Here is a 24,928-nt window from a genome sequence, read left to right as displayed (position 1 = left end):
ACACACTGCCCAGTGTCAGAAAGCTCAGCCTCAGTCGCTGGTCATGGGTCACTGATTTGAGTGGCTCACCACACAGCACAAACGAGACTGACTGTAATCCCAACATGTTCTCATTCTTATTGATGTTATAGGCATATCAAGCTTTAAATTTCACTTCCACCGAGACCATGTAAAGCTCCATACAAAATCTTGTTTCTATTGTACAGTGTGATTTACTTATATCCTCATATATCTTAAGTCACATTGTAACTGCCTCTGTTTCTCCTTGACAGACAGAAGTCCTACTACAGCAGGTACAGTGTTTTTGCTTTTATTACCACATATATGTTTTATTGTCAATAATATATACTAATATATATACTAATGAACAGTAATATAATTAAAAATTCAGGAGCACTTCAGCTGGTCCATATCATTGTTTATTAACCAGTTCATACATTTTATAAGATACTGATTAACCAAATAAGTTAGGCCAGCGGTCAAGTTCAACAAATATACGGTTATACTGGATTGCGGGCTCAGGCACACTCCAGAATGCATTCATGAAGTCCAATCTAAATCAGGAAATGGAACAAAAAACTATGGGGAACAGAATTGGAACTGAATTCGAAGTTCAGGAAGATTGAAATTCCAACTCCAGTTCCGGCTTCCTGATTTGGATTGGAATTGATCAATGCATTCTAGAATGGCCCCAACCGTACTGGATTGCATGAGAAGGTGCTGGCATGACTAGAGGTTTTGAAATGGACCTAAAATCATGCTTTAAGGAAACAAACTTAAACATGACAAATCACCATGGCATTCCTCAACAATGACGTTAATGCCTGGAAACTGGCTGTCAACCAATAGGCCATGAGCAGATAAATATAATGCATAAATATAATGCGAAATGATTTCTGTGGAGAGGTGGCATGGTGGTGCAGTGGTTAGCACTGTTGCCTCACGCCTCTGGACCCGGGTTTGAGTCTCCGCCTGGGTCACATGTGTGCAGAGTTTGCATGTTCTCCTCATGTCCTCCGGGTACTCCGGTTTCCCGCCACGGTCCAAAATCATGCTGAGGCTAATTGGAGTGGCTAAATTGCCCATAGGTGTGCATGTGTGAGTAACTGGTGTGTGAGTGTGCCCTGCGATGGGCTGGCCCCCCATCCTGGGTTGTTCCCTGCCTCGTGCCCATTCCTTTCGGGATAGGCTCTGGACCCCCCGCGACCCAGTAGGATAAGCGGTTTGGAAAATGGATGGATGATTTCTGTGGAAAGTAAAAGGGGCATTAGGGTAAACCTGATCACATTCATGATAATGAATGAAAGTGTGTACCATGTACAGCCAGTTTTTAGCACCATTATCTCGAGATAACACAATAACAAATCTCGTTTTCTTCAGATAGTGAGATGATTTAGCAGCATGGCAGCGTAAGATAAAAATGGGACTTGTAGTTTATATACAGTTTAAATTGATATTTAAGGGTTGCTTTGCATGTCTGCCAATATGTAAATAGAACATTTCATTGAGTGGAATAAACCCTCAAGGATTCAGACCATTTCTTTAGATCTGAATGTGGGTGTTTATATAAAGGTCTGTTGATATCAAATTTCAGTATTTTTATTGTTGTGTATGGTGATGTCATAGCATTTCCCAGGACCATGGTGAAACTTAGTGGCAGGATATGAAATGCAAGTCACGGTAAAACACTACACAGCTGCAACACTTAATTCCAACATTAAACACAGGGATGCACACATTGAATAACACAGTTACAGTACATGTACGAGCAGCACTGCATAAGGCATGACTACCCTGCAGCGTCACAATGTTTATCATTGTAATTATTCAGAGACAATTATCTCATTATCTCAGGATAATGGCATTAAGCAAATAATTGCAAGCATGGCCGTTCTCAGCTTCAGGATACTGTAGTGCAGTTTTAGTGTACACTATACACTATACACTATACACCATACACTATACACTATAATTTCACATTTAATGTGCAGAATAGTCATTATGATTATGGTTAAATATACACAGCACAACACAGCAATGTTACACATCTACAGCTGATTGTTCTGCACTCTCTCCAATCTTCTCCTGGCAGGTATTGTGTCTGGAGTTGCTGTGTTCGGAGCTGTGTGTGTGGCTGTTGTTGTCATGGTGATAATCAAGAGGAGAGCAGGTGAGACACAGTACAGCTGACCAGACTGACTCTCTCTTAATGAAATTCAATATTTGGTTTTATTTGTGGAATTCGAAGTACACATAGCAGCGTTATCCATCAACTTACGTCCAGGTTATGTTCTGGAAGTGAGGATATAAGTCTTTGCTCTCTATTAGGCATGTAATGATTAATCGCGAATCAGTTAGAAATCGAAGTAAACATATATCAATATAAACCGGCTGATGTGGAAAATGAATCACTATTTTTGGAGTACTTCACAGTACTTTAACAGAAACACTGATGCAATCGTACTTTTGCTTTCACAATGTCAGTTCAAAATCAGATGCCACTGCGTATTCACGTCGATGTCATACGTTATTTTTTTGGTTTTGACCGAACGTGAGATGGTGAGCGAATTTGAAATTGAGGACCCACCGCCGGGTGGTGTGGTGGCACAGTGGTTAGCGGTGCTGCCTCACAGCAAGAGGGTTCGGTCCCCGGGCTGGGTGTGGCTCCTTTCTGTGTGAAGCTCGCACACGCTCCTTATGTTCATGTGGGTTTTTGCCCGAGGCTCCGGTTTCCTCCCAAAAGCGTGCAGAATAGGTTGATTGGTGAGTCTAAATAGGCCCTGTAGTTGTGTGCGCCCTGTGGTGTGTTGGCACCTGCTCAGGGTTGGTTCCCGCCTGTGCCCATTGCTCCCAGGATAGGCTCTGGTCCCCCCCCCCCCCCCCGTGACCCCAGGTGGGATTAAGAAATTTCAGAAAATGGATGGATGGATGGATGGACGCACCACTTGATCTCAAATCGGCGGTGTGACAGCATTTTAGCTTTCCGGTAATCACAAATGAGAAAGGCGAGAAAAGCACAGACAAGACAAAAACTGTGTGCAAACATTGTAAAAGACTGATAACATGCACAAATAGCACAATGAACATGCTTCAGCATGTCCACCGGCACCACAGTGAGCTCAATTCACCACCGCCAGAGCGAAGATTATTAAAAGGGCAAACCACGCTAAAAAGCTGCACATGCGAGGCTTAGATGAAAGATGAATATACAGTAGGAATATTTTTGGATAAATTTGTCTGTAGATCATTGTGTTAAAAAATCATGAGAAAATCGCATCGTGAACTCAGAATTGTGAATCATATCGAATCGTAATTTGAGTGTATTGTTACATCCCTAATCTCTATGCATGTAAATTAATCACAAAAGCCATTGATGCAAAAAAACATGTTGAATTAAGCTAATTAAAAAAAAAACACATTGCATTTAATAATATTTGGGGCTATAATTTACATCTCATTATAGTTTACATCTAAACATCGAAAATATCCATGCATCCATTTTCCAAACCGCTTATCCTACTGGGTCACGGGGGGTCTGGAGCCTATCCTAGAAGCAATGGGCACGAGGCAGGGAACAACCCAGGATGGGGGGCCAGCACATCACAGGACCCACTCACACACCATGCACTCACACATGCACACCTATGGGCAATTTAGCAACTCCAATTAGCCTCAGCATGTTTTTGGACTGTGGGGGGAAACCGGAGTACCCGGAGGAAACCCCACAACAACATGGGGAGAACATGCAAACTCCACACACATGTGACCCAGGAGGAGACTCGAACCTGGGTCCCAGAGGTATGAGGCAACAGTGCTATCACTGCACCACCATGCCGCCCCCATTGAAAATATTTCAGTTGTAATTTCATTAGTAAAATAATTAATCAATGAAAAAAGATTCGACTTCCACAGTTCAGTTCTAAAATATACAGTTTATAAAGTTCATTTTTTTAATTTAATCACCTGAATTCAATTAATTAACTTTTGCCTCAAAATAAATTTCAAGACACCAAATTTAGTTGGAAACATTCAACGTGTTTTAATGCCATTTTCATAATTCAAGGGGTAATATTCAGTCCTTTTACTTTCGCTTTACAAATACGCTGTCAAAATTTCAGTGGTTTAAAATACGGTCTGAAATTCAACCTTCTGCATCCAGGACTAGCAAGATGAGCAGTTGAGTGCCGATAGAGTTCTTGTATAGATCCACAGTGAGCATGTGATAAGTAGGCCTACAAGTTCCATCACATTTGTGGACAGAACGGTAGATTTTCATTGATTGTATCATTGCAGATATGACTAAGCGGTGTGTGTGAACGGTGTATGTGAGTGTGTGTTTAGTTTCTTTTGTACTCTCTCCCTGACTCCCCCTGAGGCATCTTGTGGTCAGTCGTGTTTTAATGGTTAGGGATGTGCAACTGTAGTGGCAAGATTGCAGGTTTGAATATCCGACCAGCAAGGTGTTGCTTGCTGGTCGCTGAATTAGCTGTTCCCTACTATATCACATTCTCACATGTGGGTTAAATGCAGAGAACACATTTTGTTAATCTGTTTGTTAATAACTAAATTCTAAATCTGATGGGTGGAGTGTGAAAAGGATGTCTCAGCTGGTTCTGCCTGCCCGCTCCCACCTGCCCTACTTGCCTGCCCACTCCCGCCTGCCCTGTCCGCCTGCCTGCTCACTCCTGCCTGCCCTGTCCGCCTGCCTGCCCACTCCTGCCTGCCCTGTCCGCCTGCCTGCTCACTCCCACCTGCCCTGTCCGCCTGCCTGCCCACTCCCGCCTGCCCTGTCTGCCTGCCTCCTCACTCCCACCTGCCCTGTCCGCCTGCCTGCCCACTCCCACCTGCCCTACCTGCTTGCCCGCCTGCCTGTTCCCATCTGCCCTACCTGCCTGCTCACTCCCGCCTGCCCTGTCCGCCTGCCTGCTCACTCCCACCTGCCCTGTCCGCCCGCCTGCCCACTCCCGCCTGCCCTGTCCGCCTGCCTGCTCACTCCCGCCTGCCCTGTCCGCCTGCCTGCTCACTCCCACCTGCCCTGTCCGCCCGCCTGCCCACTCCCGCCTGCCCTGTCCGCCTGCCTGCTCACTCCTGCCTGCCCTGTCCGCCTGCCTGCCCACTCCTGCCTGCCCTGTCCGCCTGCCTGCTCACTCCCACCTGCCCTGTCCGCCTGCCTGCCCACTCCCGCCTGCCCTGTCTGCCTGCCTCCTCACTCCCACCTGCCCTGTCCGCCTGCCTGCCCACTCCCACCTGCCCTGTCCGCTTGCCTGCCGGCTCCCACCTGCCCTACCTGCCTGCCCGTTCCCACCTGCCCTACCTGCCTGCCCGTTCCCACCTGCCCTACCTGCTTGCCCGCCTGCCTGTTCCCATCTGCCCTACCTGCCTGCTCACTCCCGCCTGCCCTGTCCGCCTGCCTGCTCACTCCCACCTGCCCTGTCCGCCCGCCTGCCCACTCCCGCCTGCCCTGTCCGCCTGCCTGCTCACTCCCGCCTGCCCTGTCCGCCTGCCTGCTCACTCCCACCTGCCCTGTCTGCCCGCCTGCCCACTCTGGCCTGCCCTGTCCGTCTGCCCGCTCCCGCCTGCCCACTCCCACCTGCCCTGTCCGCCTGCCTGCCGGCTCCCACCTGCCCTGTCCGCCTGCCCACTCCCACCTGCCCTGTCCGCCTGCCTGCCGGCTCCCACCTGCCCTGTCCGCCTGCCCACTCCCACCTGCCCTGTCCGCCTGCCTGCTGGCTCCCGCCTGCCCTCTACTACGATCCCGACCCATCTCCACTGCTCGTCCTCCCCTCTAGTCGTCTTGTCCTGTACCTGCTCGTGGGACTGACCCTTTCGGCTTTCGACTCCCTGTATCCAATCCGACTACGATTTTGGCTTGTGGACTTGGCTTTGGTTGTTCCTGGTTACAGAAGTAAAACACCTGTCTCCTGCACTACGGGGTCTGCCTCTTGTTTGCTCTCCCAGCGTCACAATATGAGTGTTTCTATACTAATACCCTTCTGAAGTAAGGGACCTGACATCTTGTGTGGGGATGTTATCAAATTTTCTAATAATTATTTCAGTGGTATAATAGCTGGTTTGTATCTAGTATCCTTTTCAGGTTTGGATAAACCTCAAAAGGATTATCCAACATTAACATGCTCTGTCTGTATGTCTTACTGACTTATTATTGCAGTCTTTATAATATATTTTATTAATATATTTAATTTATGATCTTCTTATATTTCAGGGAATCAAAAAGAAACCAGTCACAGCAAGGTCAGTAGAGTGATATTTATTCAATTTTTAAATTCATGATTATTTAGATTATATCTCATAACTAACTGCTGTTTCTTTGTAAACAGACTTGTGATTCTGAGACCTACGCTACGATCGACTACCTGACAACCCAGCAGGCAGAGAAGGGGAAACTAGAAACGTACATCTTTAGTGAATATGCCACCATAACTGAACACACACTTAAACATTAAAGCCATTAACTAATTTAAGGACTGAATACAGTCGTCTTAATCTAGGCACAAAACTAGTGGCGCTGTTTTAATATTTGGTATTTTTACTTAAGTACGGTTTCATTCCGTGAGCCTGGAACATAAACCTTATGCCTAATCAGAAGTCATTATATAAATGAATATTCATTAATTTTTTCAGTTTCCAGAAAAATTTATTTGATTTGTATAAGTAACAATATTTCAAATACAACCCCAAATCAGAATAAGTTGGGACTGAAAACAGTACTTTGTTAAATTATCTTTGACCTGAATTACATTGAAAACAATACAACAGCACATTATTTAATGTGTTCTTCATGAATTGTATTGTTTTTCTCAAAATAAACACGTATTTCAATTTTGGTTCTTGCAACACATTTAAAAAAAAGTTGGGACAGTAAAGCATTTACCACTTTGTAATGTTGCCATTCCTTTTCACAACACTTAAAAGACGTTTAGGGACACCAAGTGATGAAGTGTTTCAGGTGTAATTTTGTCCCAAACAAGTCTTAAGGTGGGCAACAGTACGGGGTCTTCGTTGTTGCATTTTGCACTTCAAAATGCGCCACACATTCTCTATTGGAGACAGGTCGGGACTGCAGGCAGGCAGTCAAGTACCCAAACCCTCTTCCTCCGCAGCCAGGACTTTGTAATGTGTGCAGAATGTGGTTTTGCATTGTCTTGTTGAAATATGTATGGGTGTCCCTGGAGAAGATGTCTTCTTTTGGAGCATATTGTGCTCTAAAATCTCTATGTACTTTTCAGCATTAATGATGCCATCACAGAAGTGCAAGTTACCTTTGCCAAGGGCACTGGCACAACCCCATACCATGACAGACCCTGGCTTTTGGACTGGTAACAGTCTGGATGATCCTTTTCTTCTTTGGTCCGTAGCACACAGCGTCCATTTCTCCCAGAAATACCTGACATACTGATTCATCTGACCACAGTAAACGTTTCCACTGTGTGATGGTCCGACCCAGATGCCTCTGAGCCCAGAGAAGTTGACGGTGGTTCTGGACACTGTTAAGATGGGGCTTCCTTTTGGTACAGTACAGTTTTAACTGGCATTTGTGGATGTAACTACGTATTGTGGTACTCGACAAAGGTTTGCCAAAGTAGCCCTGAGCCCATGTGATCATATCGCTTATAGATGAATGACGATTCTTGATGCATCGCCACCTGAGAGATCGGAGATCACGGTTGTTCAGCTTAGGCTTGTGCGCTTGTCCTTTACTCACTGAAATTCCTCCAGATTCCTTGAATCTTTTAATTATGTTATGCACTGTTTTCACAAGTCATAACTTTTTATGATTTGGGGTTGAATCAAAAGCACAGGAAGTTTTGGCTACTTATAAAACTGAACTTAGGCCTAACAGTTTGAGCATGCTGTCTAACCTTCATAGCCTGCAGGCTTTCTTTAATACATTGATTGATTTGTTCACTGCTGTAGCCTGTGTCAACTTTCCTTTCAGACAGATGTAAAGTCCTTTCTGTTTTTGTTCTGTGGAGTTTCTTTTGAACAGCATATGGCTGAATTCTGTTAGACCTCAGACTGAAGAAAATTGTGTTAATTGAAAAGCAAATATCAAAAACTCAGTCCGCAGGAATGTTTTTCAGAAGATTTCTGTGGACTTTTGGAAATTTCACGAACTTCCATCGCTCGATTACATAAACACTGAGTGAGATTTCATTGCCATTACTGCAACGTATGAAGAGGATTATGACTTATTACTTTAGGTTATCGGACTGAGTGAGTTTTGGAAATTTGCTCTTCAATCAATAACTGAAGCAGGGCTGCGAATGCAGAGGTTATATACGTCGCATATCAACAGAACTGTATGTGTATGTCTTGTCTTAATTATTTTGATTAAATGTCTGACTATTGCCAGTATGTGTGAATATACTTGGCCAAATAAAGCTGATTCTGATTCAGTCAGAGGGTAATCGTCGGTGTGATGTACTATCGTGGTGACCCACACAGAAAGCTTAGGACCATGATTTCAGTGTGCGCTTGTGTGAGGGGACAGGCAGGACGGCTGCTCACTGGGTGATGCACTCCTGTGGGTATAGGGGCTGGGGTAGGGTGCGGAGCGGTTACTCCTCAAGGAGGAGTAACGGTCACAGCCGTGGGGGGAGGAGAGGGAGAGGGTGCTCCCAAACTGGGGGTGTGGGTTTGATGAAGAGCAGAGAGACCCTGAGCCTGGGATGAACCAGCTGCCTACTGAAACAAAAGCGGATAAAGACAGAAACTAGAACCTCAAACTAAACAAGACAAACAACAATATCAAGTTATATTCAATCATTAAACAGTTATATATTTAATCTAAACAATAGTAATAAATATCGCTCCGGGCAATTTAGCAACTCCAATTAGCCTCAGCATGTTTTTGAACTGTGGGGGGAGACCGGAGTACCCGGAGGAAACCCCACAACGACATGGGGAGAACATGCAAACTCCACACCCATGTGACCCAGGCGGAGACTCGAACCCGGGTCCCAGAGGTGTGAGGCAACAGTGCTAACCACTGCACCACCATGCCACCCCCTGTATGCTATTTCATTGTATAAAAAGAAACTTACTGTACTGTACAATAAAGTATTTCAGGATGCTGTGGACTGTGTTTGTGGGTGAGCTGCAGCTGCATGTTCCTTACATTTTTTTATCAACACCAGCACCGTGAGGTTTGGCCTGGACTGGGTCCTGTCCTGCACAGTTGAAGGCATGTTGACTGATGGTGTGTTCTGTTGGATCCCACAGAAAGGAAATGGGAATCCCATTTGGATCGGATGCTGACAGTTGGAAAAAAAACTTATGTCTGTGTGTTATGAAGGAATATCAATAAATGTTTCCGAAAGGGAATGACTCATTTGGTAATTATTTACGGCTTATGTTATGGCTGCCAATGTACAGTCTTTACTGAAGTCTGACTTCTTTCGAGTCACCTTTAATATAGATTGGACACTCTCTATGCAATGTGCAATGTGCAATACTTATATAGATGGTAAATGTTTACCTGCTTGCACAGATGGTTGATTATTTTTTTCTTTTTTTGCTGCCATCTCGTGGCCAAAAGTAGGTACTGCAATTTCGTTTTTTTTTACTCTTTATACTGCCGTCTTGTGGCAAAATGTGAATACTGCAGTTTGAAAACAATTAAATGATTTCTTCCCGAAATACAAAAATTATTTTCCCCCAGTGTACTAGCAGCTTTGTGTGCCAATTGTTTATATTAAAAATACATTGGACCAAGTCAAACTATTTTAATGAAGACTTAACACCAAAAACTGAATATTATATACCTGCTTGCACAGATGGTTGATTAGGTAATTAGTGTAAGTGTGTGTGTGTGTGTGTCTCCAATGGCATGTATGTCCAAGGTCCATAGTAAATAATATACACTGATCAAGAGATGCCCGAAAGTGGATGAAAGAGGACATTAGTGGGGGTATCACTTAGTGTAACGGGTATAGGAAAATGAGCAGGACTGCAAGCCATATAATGACCCACTGTCCTTATCTAGCTCTTAATACAGTATGCATACAGTGATGTATATACAATGGACAGCTACTATAAGCAGATAGTACAGTACAGGTTTATCTGTATGCTATTTCCATCCATTCATCCATCCATTTTCCAAACTGCTTATCCTACTGGGTCGCGGTAGGTCCGGAGCCTACCCCGGAAGCAATGGGCACGAGGCAGGGAACAACCCAGGATGGGGGGGCCAGCCCATCACAGGGTACATGTCGTCGTGGGGTTTCCTCCAGGTACTCTGGTTTTCTCCCACAGTCCAAAAACATGTTGAGGCTAATTGGAGTTGCCAAATTGCCCGTAGGAATGCATGTGAGAGTGCATGGTGTGTGAGTGTGCCCTGCAACCCCATCCTGGGTTGTTCCCTGCCTCGTGCCCATTGCTTCCAGGATAGGCTCCGGACCCCCTGCGACCCAGTAGGATAAGCGTTTGGAAAATGGATGGATGGATGGATGTTTAATAATCTCACACTAATATATTGTAAGAATCCTCTGGAATTTCGTTAATGGTACCTTCACCCTGCTGCATGTTAGATCAGCTCTGTGTTTTATTGTTTGATTTCAGCACTTCTGGGGACCTATTATTAATTGGGGTCTGCCCATAGTCGCTGTGACGGACATGAGGAAGAGCCCTGAAATAATCAGCGGTTGAATGACCTTAGGTAAGAGGCAGAGGGCTCACCTTCCATCTATATGAGCGTCCCCTGGGTCACTCGGGTCTCCAGAGGGACTTTTTAAAGTTTTAAAGCTGGTTGCTCTTCTTCTTTCAGGCCTCTGACCCCTGCATGATCTCTGTCTCTCCAGCTCTTACCTGTTACTCGCTGATTTTCATGAGGTTCTCCTATCGAGTCCAGCCCCGAAACTGGCTCCTGTTCACTTGCCACATGGCCAATGTGCCGGCACAAACGATCCAGGGTGGCCGGCTCATCCGACACAAGTAGGTCCCCACCAGGCTCCCTCTAGAATATTTAAATCTCCACCCCTCATTGTGACGCGGGACGTCGGCGGTAGAGGCGCACGGGTACGGTGACGAGCGGAGAGGCAAGTGACCAGGCAGAAGTAGGGTAAACGGGGATTTATTATAACGACAAGGACTGGGGAACATGACACGCCAACGACCATCACCACCCACAAGGACACTGCTAACAGGTAAGACCAGGACTTAAAACCAGACAAGACTAATCAAAGTAACCAGATACAGCAGGGTACAATCAGGGAAATACACGTGGGAAGGCAGGGGGCGTGGCACACACGAGGATCGGACGAGCTGGGCGTCACACTCATCTGTTGATTAATGCCATATTACTGCTCGACATAGCATTTGCAGCCGGCAGCCAGGCAATCACTCTGCCAGCTTTTCTGTCAGTCAGATCCTTCCTTAAGTGTCACACAAGTACCTTTTATAGGTTTGTGTTCTTCATGAATGTTTTTTTTTCTTCCATTTCAGAATGCAGAAAATGTGAAATGAGCCTTTGCGTCCATAAAGAAATCTCCCCTCCTTCCAAATAAATATATATATATATATATATATATATATATATATATATATATATATATATATATATATATATATATATATATATAAATTTATATATCTGTGTATAAATTTCTTTCATTTTTCTTATTATGAAACCATACGTGAGTAGGGGCAATTCACTGCCCATACAAAGTGTGAGGGGATAACATTTACCTAATGTAGTCCTGTATTAGACAAAATCATTTTATCATATGGGTCAGTTACAGTTACCTACATAAGAACATAAGAAATTTACAAACGAGAGGAGACCAATCAGCCCATCAAGTTCATTTGGGGAGAACTTAACTAATAGCTCAGAGTTGTTAAAATCTTATCTAGCTCTGATTTAAAGGAACCCAGGGATTTATCTTACTACTTACTAAACTAGAAGCAAGACTATTCCTTACTCTAAAAACATGATGTGTAAAAAAGTGCTTCCTCAAATTTGTTTTAAAATGTTCTCTCACTCATGGTGGTGCAGTGGTTAGCACTGTTGCCTCACACCTCTGGGACCCAGGTTCGAGTCTCCGCCTGGGTCACATGTGTGTGGAGTTTGCATGTTCTCCCTATGTTGTCGTGGGGTTTCCTCCGGGTACTCCGGTTTCTCCCCACAGTCCAAAAACATGCTGAGGCTAATTGGAGTTGCTGAATTGCCTGTAGGTGTGAATGTGTGAGTGAATGGTGTGTGAGTGTGCCCTGCGATGGGCTGGCCCCCCATCCTGGGTTGTTCCCTGCCTCGTGCCCATTGCTTCCGGGATAGGCTCCGGACCACCCGCGACACAATAGGATAAGCGGTTTGGAAAATGGATGGATGGATGGATGAAATATTGAACAAGCGGTTTGGAAAATGGATGGATGGATGGATGAAATATTGAACAGCATCCAGACCTGTTAGAATCTTATATACCTGGATCATGTCCCTCTTAGTCTCCTTTACTCGAGGCTAAACGGATTCTGCTCAGTTAACCTCTCATAAGACATTCCTCTAAGACCAGGAATCATTCTGGTACCCCTACGTTGCACCTTTTCCAAGGCAGCAATGTCCTTCTTAAGGTATGGTGACCAAACCTGCACACAATATTCTAGGTGAGGACTTACCAAGGAATTATATAATCGAGCTGTTTGTGGTGGACAACATCAAAGGCCCTCTGCAGAACTAAGCAGATAACATCATAGGCCTTTTTGTGATCGATTTCTTTCATAGCTTCCTCAAAGAACTCAAGTAGATTAGTTAAACAGGACCTACCTCTCCTAAATCTATGATGGCTATCCCTCAGAATGTTATTTTAATCCAGGTAATCTACCGTTTTCACTTGGATTATAGCTTCCATTACCATTCCAGTTATGCAAGTTAAACTGATTGGCTTATAGTTTGCTGAATTACTTCTATCCCCTTTTTTGAATATGGGTGTTATATTAGTATGCTTCCAATTAGAAAGTGCCACACCAGTAGATAAGGATTTCTCAAATAGTAATGTTAAAGGTTGGCTAATAATATCCCTCATCTCTTTTAAAACTACATTTTATACTGTATTTAGTCCATGTCTAAGTCCGTATTCCCCAGATCCGTCATTGATGTTCGTCGCCGTCTGCCCTGTCTTCAGTGACTAAACCCTGGTTTCCTTTATCCTGCCTACCTGCCTTCTCCTTTCCCCGCTTCCTGCTTGCCCATCCTCCCCGCCGATCGCAACAGAATGACGGACCTCCTGAAAGAAGCACTGCGGCGGGCCAAGGACCAGCGCCTTGATCTACTGCAGGAGGTGCTTTATTAGCTAATTCAACTGGAGGTCCAGGAGGACCCAGCATCCCGGGATTTGGCCAGCCGGAGCGGGGACCTCCTAAGTGAGGCAGCCCCGCCCGGAGACGCGTACCCCTTGTGGGAGGTACGTGAAAATCTCCGGCTGCTAATGCAGCGGATTACTGAGCAGAGAGCCCAGTCAGTAGCGCTGTACTACGCGGAGGCTGCTGTACCGCCTTCCGTCCCTGAGGAAAAGGCCCAACCTCCCTCCACCGCTGCAAGCTGGAGAAAGAAGAGGAGGAAGCCCCAACGATCATCCTGGGGGCTTGCTCTCTCTTCCCCACTTCTCTCCTTGCAAGTGATCGGGAGGGCTCCCCGATCAGCTCGGACGTTGCCTTTGCGGGCAGCTTCCCCCTTCCGGGGAACACGCCTGGCTCTAAAAGGGGCCAGGGCAGTATGGGACGCTATCCCGCGGGTTAGCGGGCTCTTAAAGGGGCAATGCCTGCTAGTGAGGCAGCAACCCTGGAGCCCGTGACTGTCCTACCTGTCCCGCCGGCGCCTGACGTCCTTGTCCCGCCTGATCTGCCTGTCCAGCCCATATTCTCCCCATGTCGTTCTGGGGTTTCCTCCGGGTACTCCGGTTTCCCCCCACAGTCCAAAAACATGCAGAGGCTAATTGGATTGCTAAATTGCCCGTAGGTGTGCATGTGTGAGTGAATGGTGTGTGAGTGTGCCCTGCGATGGGCTGGCCCCCAATCCTGGGGTGTTCCCTGCCTCGTGCCCATTGTTTCTGGCAGCTTGCTACCCTTATGGGCCGTATCCAGGAGGCAGGCACTGAGATTGTGGAGGCCAAGGCTGGGGCAGGCTCTGCCACACTGGATGGCATATGCAGGGGCTGGATTCACATACTCTCTGCTGGATGCTATGAATGACAAAGAGGGGGTGTGGAGTGTGTGTTTCTGAGGTCTGAGGAAAGTGAAAATACTTCTCTACCCCTCTCCTCCTTAGGAGACATGGAATTGAGAAGAACCTGGGCCTTGGCGAGCTCTCCACCTTTGATGAGAAGCTGGTGGCAGAGGCTTTGGGCTTGAAGTTGACGGCCTCCATCATGTAAGGGGAGGATTTAGTGCTGCTCAAGGGCAGCCCCACAAAAATGGACCGTGACAACCTGGAGCAAAAGTAAAAAGACAGTGCTTCTCACGCAGGCTTTTTGCAACATTTTCTCTGTTCTGCTTTTCTAAGATCTAAATATTCCTGGAATGATGGGAAAGAGCAGGATCTGGCTGTGGTAACATCTACTGTCCTCAAATCTACTTTTAGTAGTCTTACAACCTACTTTTTTGTGTGTTGTTTTTTGGTGTGTCAAACAAAAAACTGAGAGTAAAGTAAAGGTTAATATGTATTCCGTTGCACTGGATTTATTTTGATCTGTTTCGGATTTTAAGTTTTTATAAGCTGCCAAACTAAAAAAAAGTTTTCAGAGTATTCCTCATTGCCCTCTTGCCTGCTTGTTTCCTTAAAGGCTCTCTGTGTGTGTGAAAGTGAGTTAATTCTTTATTTTCTCTCGTTGTTCAACCGCTGAGATGATTCTTTTTTCATGTCTGGAGTTAAGCTGTTTATGCACTAACTGTACTAGTGCAGCATGTTTTTGTTTCACCAAGTTGCCAACTGTTATTCTCAGGGCTCTCAAGTCTCATGTATTTCAACCAGTTCACACGTTCACATGCTACACCTTATATTTCTCACGCTGAGTGTCACACCCTGCTCACCTGTTCCTTGTCTGTGCCACGCCCCCTCATTTACCGCGTGTGCCCGTCTTCTGAATCAAAGCCTGCCCAACTCGTGATTCCCCGCTTCCTACTTGCTCGCTCGACATGGATCGTTACTGAATGACAGACCACCCTGAAGACTCACCACAGCGAGCCGAGAGCCAGCTGGAGGTCATGTACTGGCTCAACCAGCCCGAGGTCGGCGTGTGCTTTCCTCACACTGTTTGGTGTGTAAAAGTAGTTTCAGCATGAGGAAGAACAGACTCATAACTTTAACCCTGCAGCTAAGATAATTGCATATTTCAGCTTAAATGTAGCTTGAATGTTTCCTGGTCAACATTAGACAGAGGAATACAAGCCAGTTAACCCCTAGTCAGTGCCCCCCCCCCCCCCAGCGGAGACACCGGGTTGGTCTCATAAGCTCTTGATCTGAGCTTTTCCGAAGGGATGTTGAGGCACACTGTTGAGGCTCTTCAGGTGGTGGGCCGCCCTGAAGATGGGCCCCAGTCAGCAGGAGACAGCAGGTCCATCCAGAGCAGACTACAGAAGCAGGGATCAGGAAGAGGAATCCTTGAGATCCTGGGGTCCCCCACACATTATCAAGCAGCACGAAATGGCACTGAATAATAAACGTATATGTCTGACACACTTGTCCTTTTTTAATTACAAATACTATATTGGGAAATAAAAAATAACCTCCTCCTTTTGCATACAGAATGAAATATTGTTATTTACGTCTAAAATGGAGTAATGGAAGCCCCTAATCTTGAGGTTTTAAGTAACTACTTCCATTAATATTATCTTCAGCAGACCAATTAGAACCAACTTCTATATTGGATTTATCTGTGTGTATGGAGCCACCATTTTCAGAGTTACTGTGTGTTATTGTTAGAGTGTATCTGTGTATTTTATCATATTATTATCCTCCTATATGTGTACGTGCAACCCTTAACATCTAACCCATGGCCCAGAAAGGGTTGCAGACAAGATGTCCTCACAGGGGCCTACCAGATTGTGACGCAGGAATAAGAGACCTTGAGAAAGGAAACAGATTCTGTCAACATAGCAGGGGGCCCACCTTGAGAAATGTAATGCTTTGTATTAACCCTGTTTCACGGAGGCCTCACACAGCATTGACTAGTTTAAAGACAAGACCCATGTAACCCCTCCCCTACCCTATAAATAAAGAAGCCAAGGGACTGTCCTGTGTGACACTCAACAGAGGCGCAGATACTGTCTGTTGCACCTGAAGTGGGCACCCTTGCGCAAGTAAAACAGAAAGACGTGTGCTGTCTCGTTATTCCTGGGTCCTAAAAGTGGAAGTGTGTGAGTAGTAAGCTGCGGCGCTTCCTCACACAGGAGATTGTAGGAGTGAAAGCTATGGCGCTTTCTCCTAACAGTTATGTCTGCTGTACAGCCCTGATGTGGTAGCTGCTGAAATCATTCACTGGGGCTAAGCAGAAACAGCAGTGTACTCCAACACCTTAACCTCCAGAAAGAGCCATGCAGCTCAAAGCCACGCAGAGAAAGCGTTGCATCAAAGGAAGATCAAAATGCCTGATCGTCATGAGAATTTCCCCACAGGGATCAATAAAGTGTTATTATTATATTTCAGGCTTACCTAGATTAAGGGCATGTTGTTAGTGTATAGTGCTTAGAATGTTTAATTACTCTTGTTTTCTTAACTTGTATAATAGATGAGCCATCATATCCTTAATGTGTATTGATATATGCAAAGGGAGGAGAAGGGAACAGACCCAAGGTGCAGAGTAAGCGTTAATGTTGAGTAAAATAGCATTAGAGAAATAGAATTTACAATAAATTCATGGTTTATGTCCATGGTTAATGTTACATTAACTTTATCCAGTCTCCTAGCTGAATATGTTAAGCAGGGTTTCAAGTGGGCTGGAAAGATCTGGAACAGGGTTCTGACACCTTCATTTAATAAATAAATAAATATTATTGCCAATTTCATACATAAAGTCAAGAGTTTTTTTTCATTTGTTGCATCCTGGCCTTCCTTCCAGTTGATGCTATAAAGACCAGTATTTCCCACACAAAGACTGCTTGTAGGGCTCCAGACTGGAACAATTTATTCACATTTTGAGATAATTTTTGGAGAAAGTGTCACTAAATTTAAGTGTGATATCTGAATGGTATCAACAATTAGATATCGCCTAATACTATTAAATCTTTTGGTTATATATGACCCAATCCACCGGATTAAATTATACCACAAGTAAGTGTTATGCGTAGTTACGAAATTATCTGCTGCTAGAACTAAAAGTTAGTCTTCATGTACAAACGTTTAAGAACTGTGGTAGGTATTACATGCTTATACCCAGATACACTATATGGACAAATGTTTTGGGACACAGGAGCCAGGCCATGTCCAACATTAATGCCTGACCTCACAAATGCTCTTCTGGATGAATGGAAAAAAAATCCCACAGACACCCTCCAAAATCTTGTGGTCAGCCTTTCAGGAACATTGGCAGCTGTTATAGCTGCAAGGGGGGGACCAACTCCACATTGATGCCTAAGGATTTCATAGAATTTCCTGTAGGTATTGTGGCCAGATGTCCCAGTACTTTTGTCCATAGAGTGTAGCTGGAAGACTCAGGTTAGGCTCGGCTGATGTGCTGCAGTGTCGGCTTAGTTTGCAGTGGCTTACAGGAGTTGTGCCAAGTGCGGCTTATGCACGGCAATCAGGGTGTTGGCAAAAAGTAAGAGGACCGATTCATTTATGCTACCATTGGCGCAGTTACGCTCAGGCCATGGTTGCATATCATAAGGCAACCGGTAAGGATCCATGAACTAAGTTTTCCCGTTTCACAACAACTCTGTACATAAATAAGGAGCCTACCGTCCATTTTTGTGTCAATAACATATTTATGTACATTCTGATTTTTTATGATGATGTGTTAAATATGCTGGATCCAATTTAGAATAGCTTTCTGTTTTTCAAATATTATGTATAAAATAATAAATTATGTCAATTTTTATTAACATATGAAGATGTTTTGTTATCATATTTATGATATTTACACTGTAAAAATATCCATGCTCTTACAAGACAAAGTACTGTATTTTGATTATACTAAGTGTCCGTATTATTGCAAATACAGGACTGTTATTTTTTCCCAACTTCGCATGCATTCTGGGTTTTGCAATAGCTGTTGGAGATCACGAGCCTGAAGACATATTACAGCTTTACTGTGACAGTCTCCAAACCTGCTGTCAGAAAGAGCATCACCTCTGGGGTAACATGTGTTTCTGTAGATTTATTCATATTATTAGTTGGTCATTAGATAATTACGGTGAACTCTGTTGTTCAATGTATAAAATTTAACTGTTAACCCTGCTGAAAAAACCAACAAAGACCAGCATAGCTGGTAACCAGCATGACCAGCATAATGCATGTGATTATACCAGCATATATTGTATTTTAGTGCCGGGTGACCAGCATCATTAATGAAATATTGCTGGTCGAACAGCTTCACGTGAAAGTGCGGACAGAAAATTGGACATTGGTAGACCCGGGAGGGGAGGCATATTGGGTCTGTTATGTCTTAGGCAAGAAGAGATTGTTTTGAATACTGCATGACCTCGCTCCATGATAGCTGCCTGCAGTTAGTTCCACAGACACTGAAGAGAGATCAGAACTTAGAGAGACAGACAGTGGAGTACAGTGGGGGGGGGGGGAGAAACTGCATGCGGAAGGTATTCGAAGCTACCCCAACTGGTGCACATAGAGTTGTAGTTATAAAGTAGTCACAGTAGGCCTTATGCAATATGTTATGCGGTAGTACAAATATATTGTCACGTTAATCCTATTAAATGTTAACCATGTATTTACAGTGACTCAATGACAAGATGTCAATAACAATCTTGAATCAAAGGTCAACCTAATATTCACTGTGATTCAATGTCAATATAATCAATATCTATATTCTTATCTCAGGTAGGAGCCTGTTCTGGTAAATTGATCAAAATGGGTGGATTTTACCTTGCTGCAAATGTGAACCAATAGAACTTGATTTCTTGTTGTTTCATGACCAATCAGGACTTAGATGTCCTTATAGGGAATTAGCTATTATAGTCTATCAACTGGTTGCTCTTTGTGCTCGGGGTACCTGATGGATGGAATAATAAATATGACTGGTGTGTGCGTGTCAGGGGCGCCGCTAGCAATTTTGGGCCCTATGACAAAATATGAGGTTGGGCCCCCCTACCACACCCATTCAGATCTCTGGGGGCCCCTAAAGGGCGTGGGCCCTTAGAATTGTCCCAACTTTCCCCCCCTTAGCGGCGCCCCTGGTGCGTGTACCCTGCGATGGGCTGCCCCCCCACCCCATCCTGGGTTGTTCCCTGCCTCGTGCCCATTGCTTACGGGATAGGCTCCGGACTCCCCGCGACCCAGAAGGATAAGCGGATGGATGGATGGAATAATAAAAAAGTTACGTGTGATCCCGCTGCAAATAATAATACGTAATACGTTATTTACATGAATGCGCACACATCCGGAGTGCAGAAAAGGTGGAAGCGTAAGAGCAGGATCCGATGAATGCGGTAGGCAGGGGTCTTAAGTCCCACGCATTAACAGTGAGACACGCGTTTCTCCCATAATGTAATCTATCTTAAAGGTTTTGATGAAACTTGAGAGCCTTGAATAAAATAAGGCAACAATTTGCACCCACATAACTGTTTATTGGAGTAAACTGTTTTTTGTGAAATACACCCAATTTAAAGAAAATAGATATTTTAAATATTTAACTGTAAAATGTGGAATTCTACACTGTACTGTTTTTTCGCCATACTACCTTTACCAGCATGCTGTGCAGTTTGTACATTCCCACCGTTAAGGCAGTTTTTTTTTTCATCTTGGATGGACCAATTACAGTGGAGAAATCCACTTAGCCCGCGAAATCGCGGCGGCGATGCGTCAGTTGCTGGAGTTGTTCTTTTTGGCGGAGATAACGGGTCTGTCGGCAAAGACTTATTTTGTTTGTTTGTTAATATAATCGTGGTTTGCGGTTGGAGTTGTGTACAGCTGGCAAAGTTAAAAATTACCAGGAGGATAATGTTAGCTGACCGGGAGGAGCCAACCGCGGTTAAACTAATTCATCTTGCCGCCCCTCCGAAATTCGGTGAAGAAATTAATTCGAAATCGTAGTCCGGTGTTGGACCCACCAGAGACACTGGATCTAAGACGGGGAGACGGATCCCTCATCGTGCTGCTGTGTGCCATGTGGTCGGCTGTAACCAACCTCGCCATAGGATGTTCCCTATCTACTCATTGGAGGTAGTGGCAGGACACCCGCTCCACCTGTTACAGGCTCCGTGACTGAGAGAAACCATTTGTGAGTAACCTACACCTATACTGATACACGCATACGTGTGGCATCGACAGGTCTGGGTTTGAATGTGGAAGCGCTGTAATATCTGCTGGATTTAATTCCTCCAGAGTTGAACATCATTGTGCACCAACAACGGGCCCCGACGACAAGCTCTTGATTTTAATATATATATATATATATTTTTTTCTTTTTGGTTGGCAGCGTGACTGATTCATTTGCTTATGTTAAAGTATGAACGGTTAGGGCCAGGATACAATTGACACAACGTGTACGCTACTGCGTGCTTAGTGTACGTTTATCTGGAGGATTAAGGGTCATGTCCACCAGGGGGCAGTGCGAGACAACCATCTTGCTCAGCTCCTTCATTTCCGGTGTCACTTTTTTATTTTAATTTTCAGTAAATTACATAACAAACAAGAGTACACACTACAGACCAAGGAGATTAAGTGAAGGTAGAGAGAACAAGAAACAAAATAAAACAAAAAGTTGTCATTACAATACGGCCGGTACATCAGCAGAATAGCAGGGTTACGTAAACAGATTCAACAGACTGAACATAGAGTATGTCCGGATAGCTTTTCTGTTTTTACACTTTGATATAGTTTGAAGATAAATATTTACCTCTACTTTAAATTACTCAAATACAAGGTGTTTCCTCGGTCTCACTTGTTTGTATGAGGTCGTGGCATGAAATGTGTTGGACAAGCAGTTTTTTAGTCCGCAGAAGGGGCGAACGTTGTTGCACTACATAAGATTTATGATTTAAGACGTTTTTGTACTGATCGTTAGGCAAGGTTCTTAATATTTGTGATTTGTTTTTAATTGCAATTTATGCATTATACTGTTTCCCGAGTAGTCAGTTACTGCGTCAATCCTTTCACTGTAAAAAACAAAAAGTTAAGACAACTTAAAATTTAAAGGCAACTTAGTGCACTAAATTTTGAAGTTTTTTAAGTTTAGAAGAAAAACACCTACTGTTATGCTGAGCAATTATTTTTCGCTCAGATCATTTCTTTCATATCCATAAAAACTTAATTGTACATACAATTGCTAACAACAAAAGTTGTTCCACCCTATTGTATTTCCGTAAGATTTATCTTTCATATGTGTAAAGACTTTAAAATTTGAGTTTAGTATGCTACGGCTTCACCCATTGCAGTGCCGAGGGGTACAAAAACAGTGCCCAGACATGTGCTGGGTTGGTCTTGAATAGGCAATCTTTGGGTCAGAAATGACACTGCCAAAACTCTGTAAACAGTGTTTTTGTGTTAGCACCTTATTCAGCTTATGTTCCATACACCTGTGTCAACTAAGCCTCTCTACTCATGGTTCAAAGGCCACCAGTTCAAGCCCACTGTCAGCGCATGTGGGGGCCCTTGAGCAAGGCCTGTGACCCCCAGCTCCCTATAGGTGCCACAACTGGTAGCTACCCTTCACAGTCAAGTTTGCTGTCATTCCCCACAGGGATCCTCAAAATCTGTCTGCTGTTATTTATTACTATCATGTTTTAAATAAACATGCTATTTGACTGTTTTGTTATCTTCATTTATAATAATTAGATGACACATATTTTGCGGTTTTGAATTCTTAGCATGTTTAACTGAAATTTTAAAGTTTTTACACATATGAAAGATAAATCATCTGAGTAAAAGAAAGTTGGCGCAACTTTTATTGTTTGTAATTCTTAGTATTTAAAACTAAAAATCTGATATTTTTATACATATGAAAGATTCCCAGTCAAAATGTCATATTCACTGATTCAGCTAGAACACATTAGACATTTGTGGTTGTCGGTACAAGCAACAGCTAAATGATCAGTTGTCTTTGTGCACTTAAGGTGAAACCACCGCCAGCAAATGACTCATCCCTGTACTCTGGATCAACCTTACATTTTGACGAGTAGCACAAGGCCCAGTTCTTAGTGTTTGTGTGATTTAGCTTTCACCCTTGCAAGGTAGAGTTTAGAGCTGGACGGTATAACCAAAGGTTTACAGTATATCATGGTATTTTTCAAAGTTAGATCGGTTTGACGTTACACAACTGTATTTTTTTTAAATATAATTTGAGTATGACTGGGCGTTTACCACATTTTACAGGACACATTTTTGTTTTACGCTTTTGTATTGTTCCCACGTTAATGATATTATTTTATTATTACTCATTGCATTAATGATAACAGACGGCTAACATGTTTGTTGGCTAACTGCTTATAGATTTCCTTTTCTTAGAAGGAAAATGCATTGCCTGGTTTTTATTACAAAGGCTTTAATGGGCAAATGACCTCAGTACGTATGTAGTTTGCTGACATTCCGCACCAATACATACAGAACCCGTTCATCAGTTAAGCTTCTCCTTCAGCCTCCCACCACACTCACAGTACTGAGGAAATCCGCCTTTTGTTTTTATGCACCACATGAGTGGAATATATTACAAAATACCCTGCTCAAAAAAATTTAAGGAACACTTTTTAATCAGTATAGCATCAAGTCTACTAAACTTCTGGGATATTGATCTGGTCAGTTAAGTAGCAGAGGGGGTTGTTTCAGCTGCTTTTGTGTTAATGAAATTAACAACAGGTGCACTAGAGGTGCAACAATGAGACGACCCCCAAAACAGGAATGGGTTAGCAGGTGGAGGCCACTGGCATTTTTCCATCCTCATCTTTTCTGACTCTTTTTCACTACTTTTGCATTTGAGCTACGGTCAGTGTCACTACTGGCAGCATGAGGTGATACCTGGACCCTACAGAGGTTACACAGGTCTTAGTCCAACAAAACGCTGAGCATATTAGCTGTTCTTATGAAGAAAATAAAGTCATTATTATGGCTGCAACTATGGATTATTTTAGTACTCAAGTATTCTATGAATTATTCCATCGCGTAATCGGATAAGAAATACTTTTGTCTTATTAAATAGCAATAGTAACTAGTCTTAAAATTAATAACTCATTGGTTTCCGTTTTAGGAACATTTTTAATGATTGAACTCCATACAACAACTGACAAAAGAACTAAACCCTTTTAGTGCATTGATGTACATATTTGTTTTGCTTTTTAAAAAAAAAAAACACTTTCTTAAATGCATAAAATAAATAATCGAATATTCTATCGATTATTCCATTGATTAATCGGATAAGAAATACTTTTGTCTTATTAAAAAAACAATAGTAACTATTCTAAAAAGAAAAAATAGCCAGGTCTCGTAAAATGAATGAACTCCTGGGTTTCCTTTGTAGGAACATTTTTAGTGATTGAACTCCATATACAACAACTGACAAAAGTACTAAACCCTTTTAGTACATTTATGTATATACTTGTTTTTTTTTTTGAAAGAAAACACTCTTAAATAAAAAAATAAAATAATATCAAATAAAATTACTGAAAAAAAGGTATACATATGTCTTAAACTAAGGCATAAATTAGAACAGCCTTTACTCTCTGTGTTCTTGTACATTTGTAGTTGGCATAAAAAAGTTCTGACAAGTTTGTATCTCCTGGATGAGGTAGGAATGGTGTGTGCATGTTCATGTGTGTGTAAGTGAATGTAAGTGAGAGTGTGTGTGTTTAAGTGTGTTAGAGAATGGGTGTGTGTGTAAGCCTTTAAAGGAGCATGTGGCGGTTGGATAATTCAGCGTCTCAGTTTCACTAGCCCAAGGTTGTTGGGGGAAAAGGGTGGGTGGGTAATTTTTGTATTATATTTCTATAATATTTATATTATAATTATGTAATATTATTCATAATAATCTAAATCTGCAAAATAATATCACTAAAGCCTTGAAATAGATCTAGTTGAGTACACTCCATGCTCCCCTTTAGACTCACCCCTGCATGCTGCAGATATCACTGAGAAAAAGTGTAACGGCTGCTGTCAGCCTGCTGCAAGTTTCCAAATCTAAATACTGTGTCAAACTAAGCTAACAGTTTATCTGCATACAAACAGCTTCTACTTTAATTTGTATAGCTTTACTATAGCCTTGCTGCTGTGGAACACAGACGGCGGTGGATGGGGGCAGCTGAAAACATCGCTTTTCTTCACATTTCAACTTGTTGAACAGCTGGTTTGATTAAGGACTCTCGCCAGCTCTTTACCAGTAAAGGTTTAGTAGCAATTACAAGCACTACTGTTGTTTTCCTTCACTCCACCTGAGTTCACCATCTCTGCAACGGAACCGTCTCTTTGCTGTTAGTGTATAGACATGCTCCAGCTCCATGTTAATTAAATTACGACAGCATCATTTTCACTGCTCTTATGTTATCAATGTTTTTATTTAGGAAAAATAGGGGCTGCTTCAGCTGAGTCTCGTTATACTTTTTTTATTCACACATATGCCCATAAATACACTTCTATCGCAGGTCTATTTTAACCGCGAATGTGAGTGAAACGCTCTCGCTAATCTGGTGTTGGTTCCGCTATGTGGAGTGGATGCATCGACTGGGTGCTTTCTGTTGAGATGTTCAATCATTAATGTTGTGCTATTGTGGTAAGCTAATTCGATTTTACAATGGACACACTGTACAGTATGTTCGCTTT

At 43.3% G+C, this 24,928-nt stretch overlaps 1 protein-coding gene and 1 long non-coding RNA gene across 7 annotated transcripts in view; both read left to right on the top strand.

Moving 5' to 3' along the window:
• Positions 1-8,421, top strand: part of LOC125715055 (uncharacterized) — a 28,438-nt gene extending 20,017 nt beyond the window's left edge. For 4 of the 6 annotated variants that reach the window (XM_048986271.1, XM_048986270.1, XM_048986269.1 and 1 more), the window contains exons 4-7: positions 273-293; positions 2,093-2,170; positions 6,224-6,252; positions 6,339-8,421. In XM_048986271.1, the coding sequence (XP_048842228.1) occupies positions 273-293; positions 2,093-2,170; positions 6,224-6,252; positions 6,339-6,464 (254 nt within the window). In that variant the 3' untranslated portion in view covers positions 6,465-8,421. The remainder of the gene's footprint in view (positions 1-272; positions 294-2,092; positions 2,171-6,223; positions 6,253-6,338) is intronic. The other 2 variants (XM_048986274.1, XM_048986273.1) reach the window with 1 other exon arrangement.
• A 4,610-nt stretch (positions 8,422-13,031) lies between these two features.
• Positions 13,032-14,755, top strand: LOC125715268 (uncharacterized). Its single transcript, XR_007383985.1, has 2 exons — positions 13,032-13,415; positions 14,279-14,755. It is a non-coding gene; the product is annotated as an uncharacterized LOC125715268 (long non-coding RNA).
• Positions 14,756-24,928: the final 10,173 nt, after the last annotated feature.

Source organism: Brienomyrus brachyistius, chromosome 19, assembly GCF_023856365.1.
Source record: "Brienomyrus brachyistius isolate T26 chromosome 19, BBRACH_0.4, whole genome shotgun sequence".
NCBI classification, from domain to species: Eukaryota; Metazoa; Chordata; class Actinopteri; order Osteoglossiformes; family Mormyridae; genus Brienomyrus; species Brienomyrus brachyistius.
The sequence above is the reverse complement of the archived record's forward strand: the minus strand, read 5'-3'. Positions and strand labels throughout refer to the sequence as shown.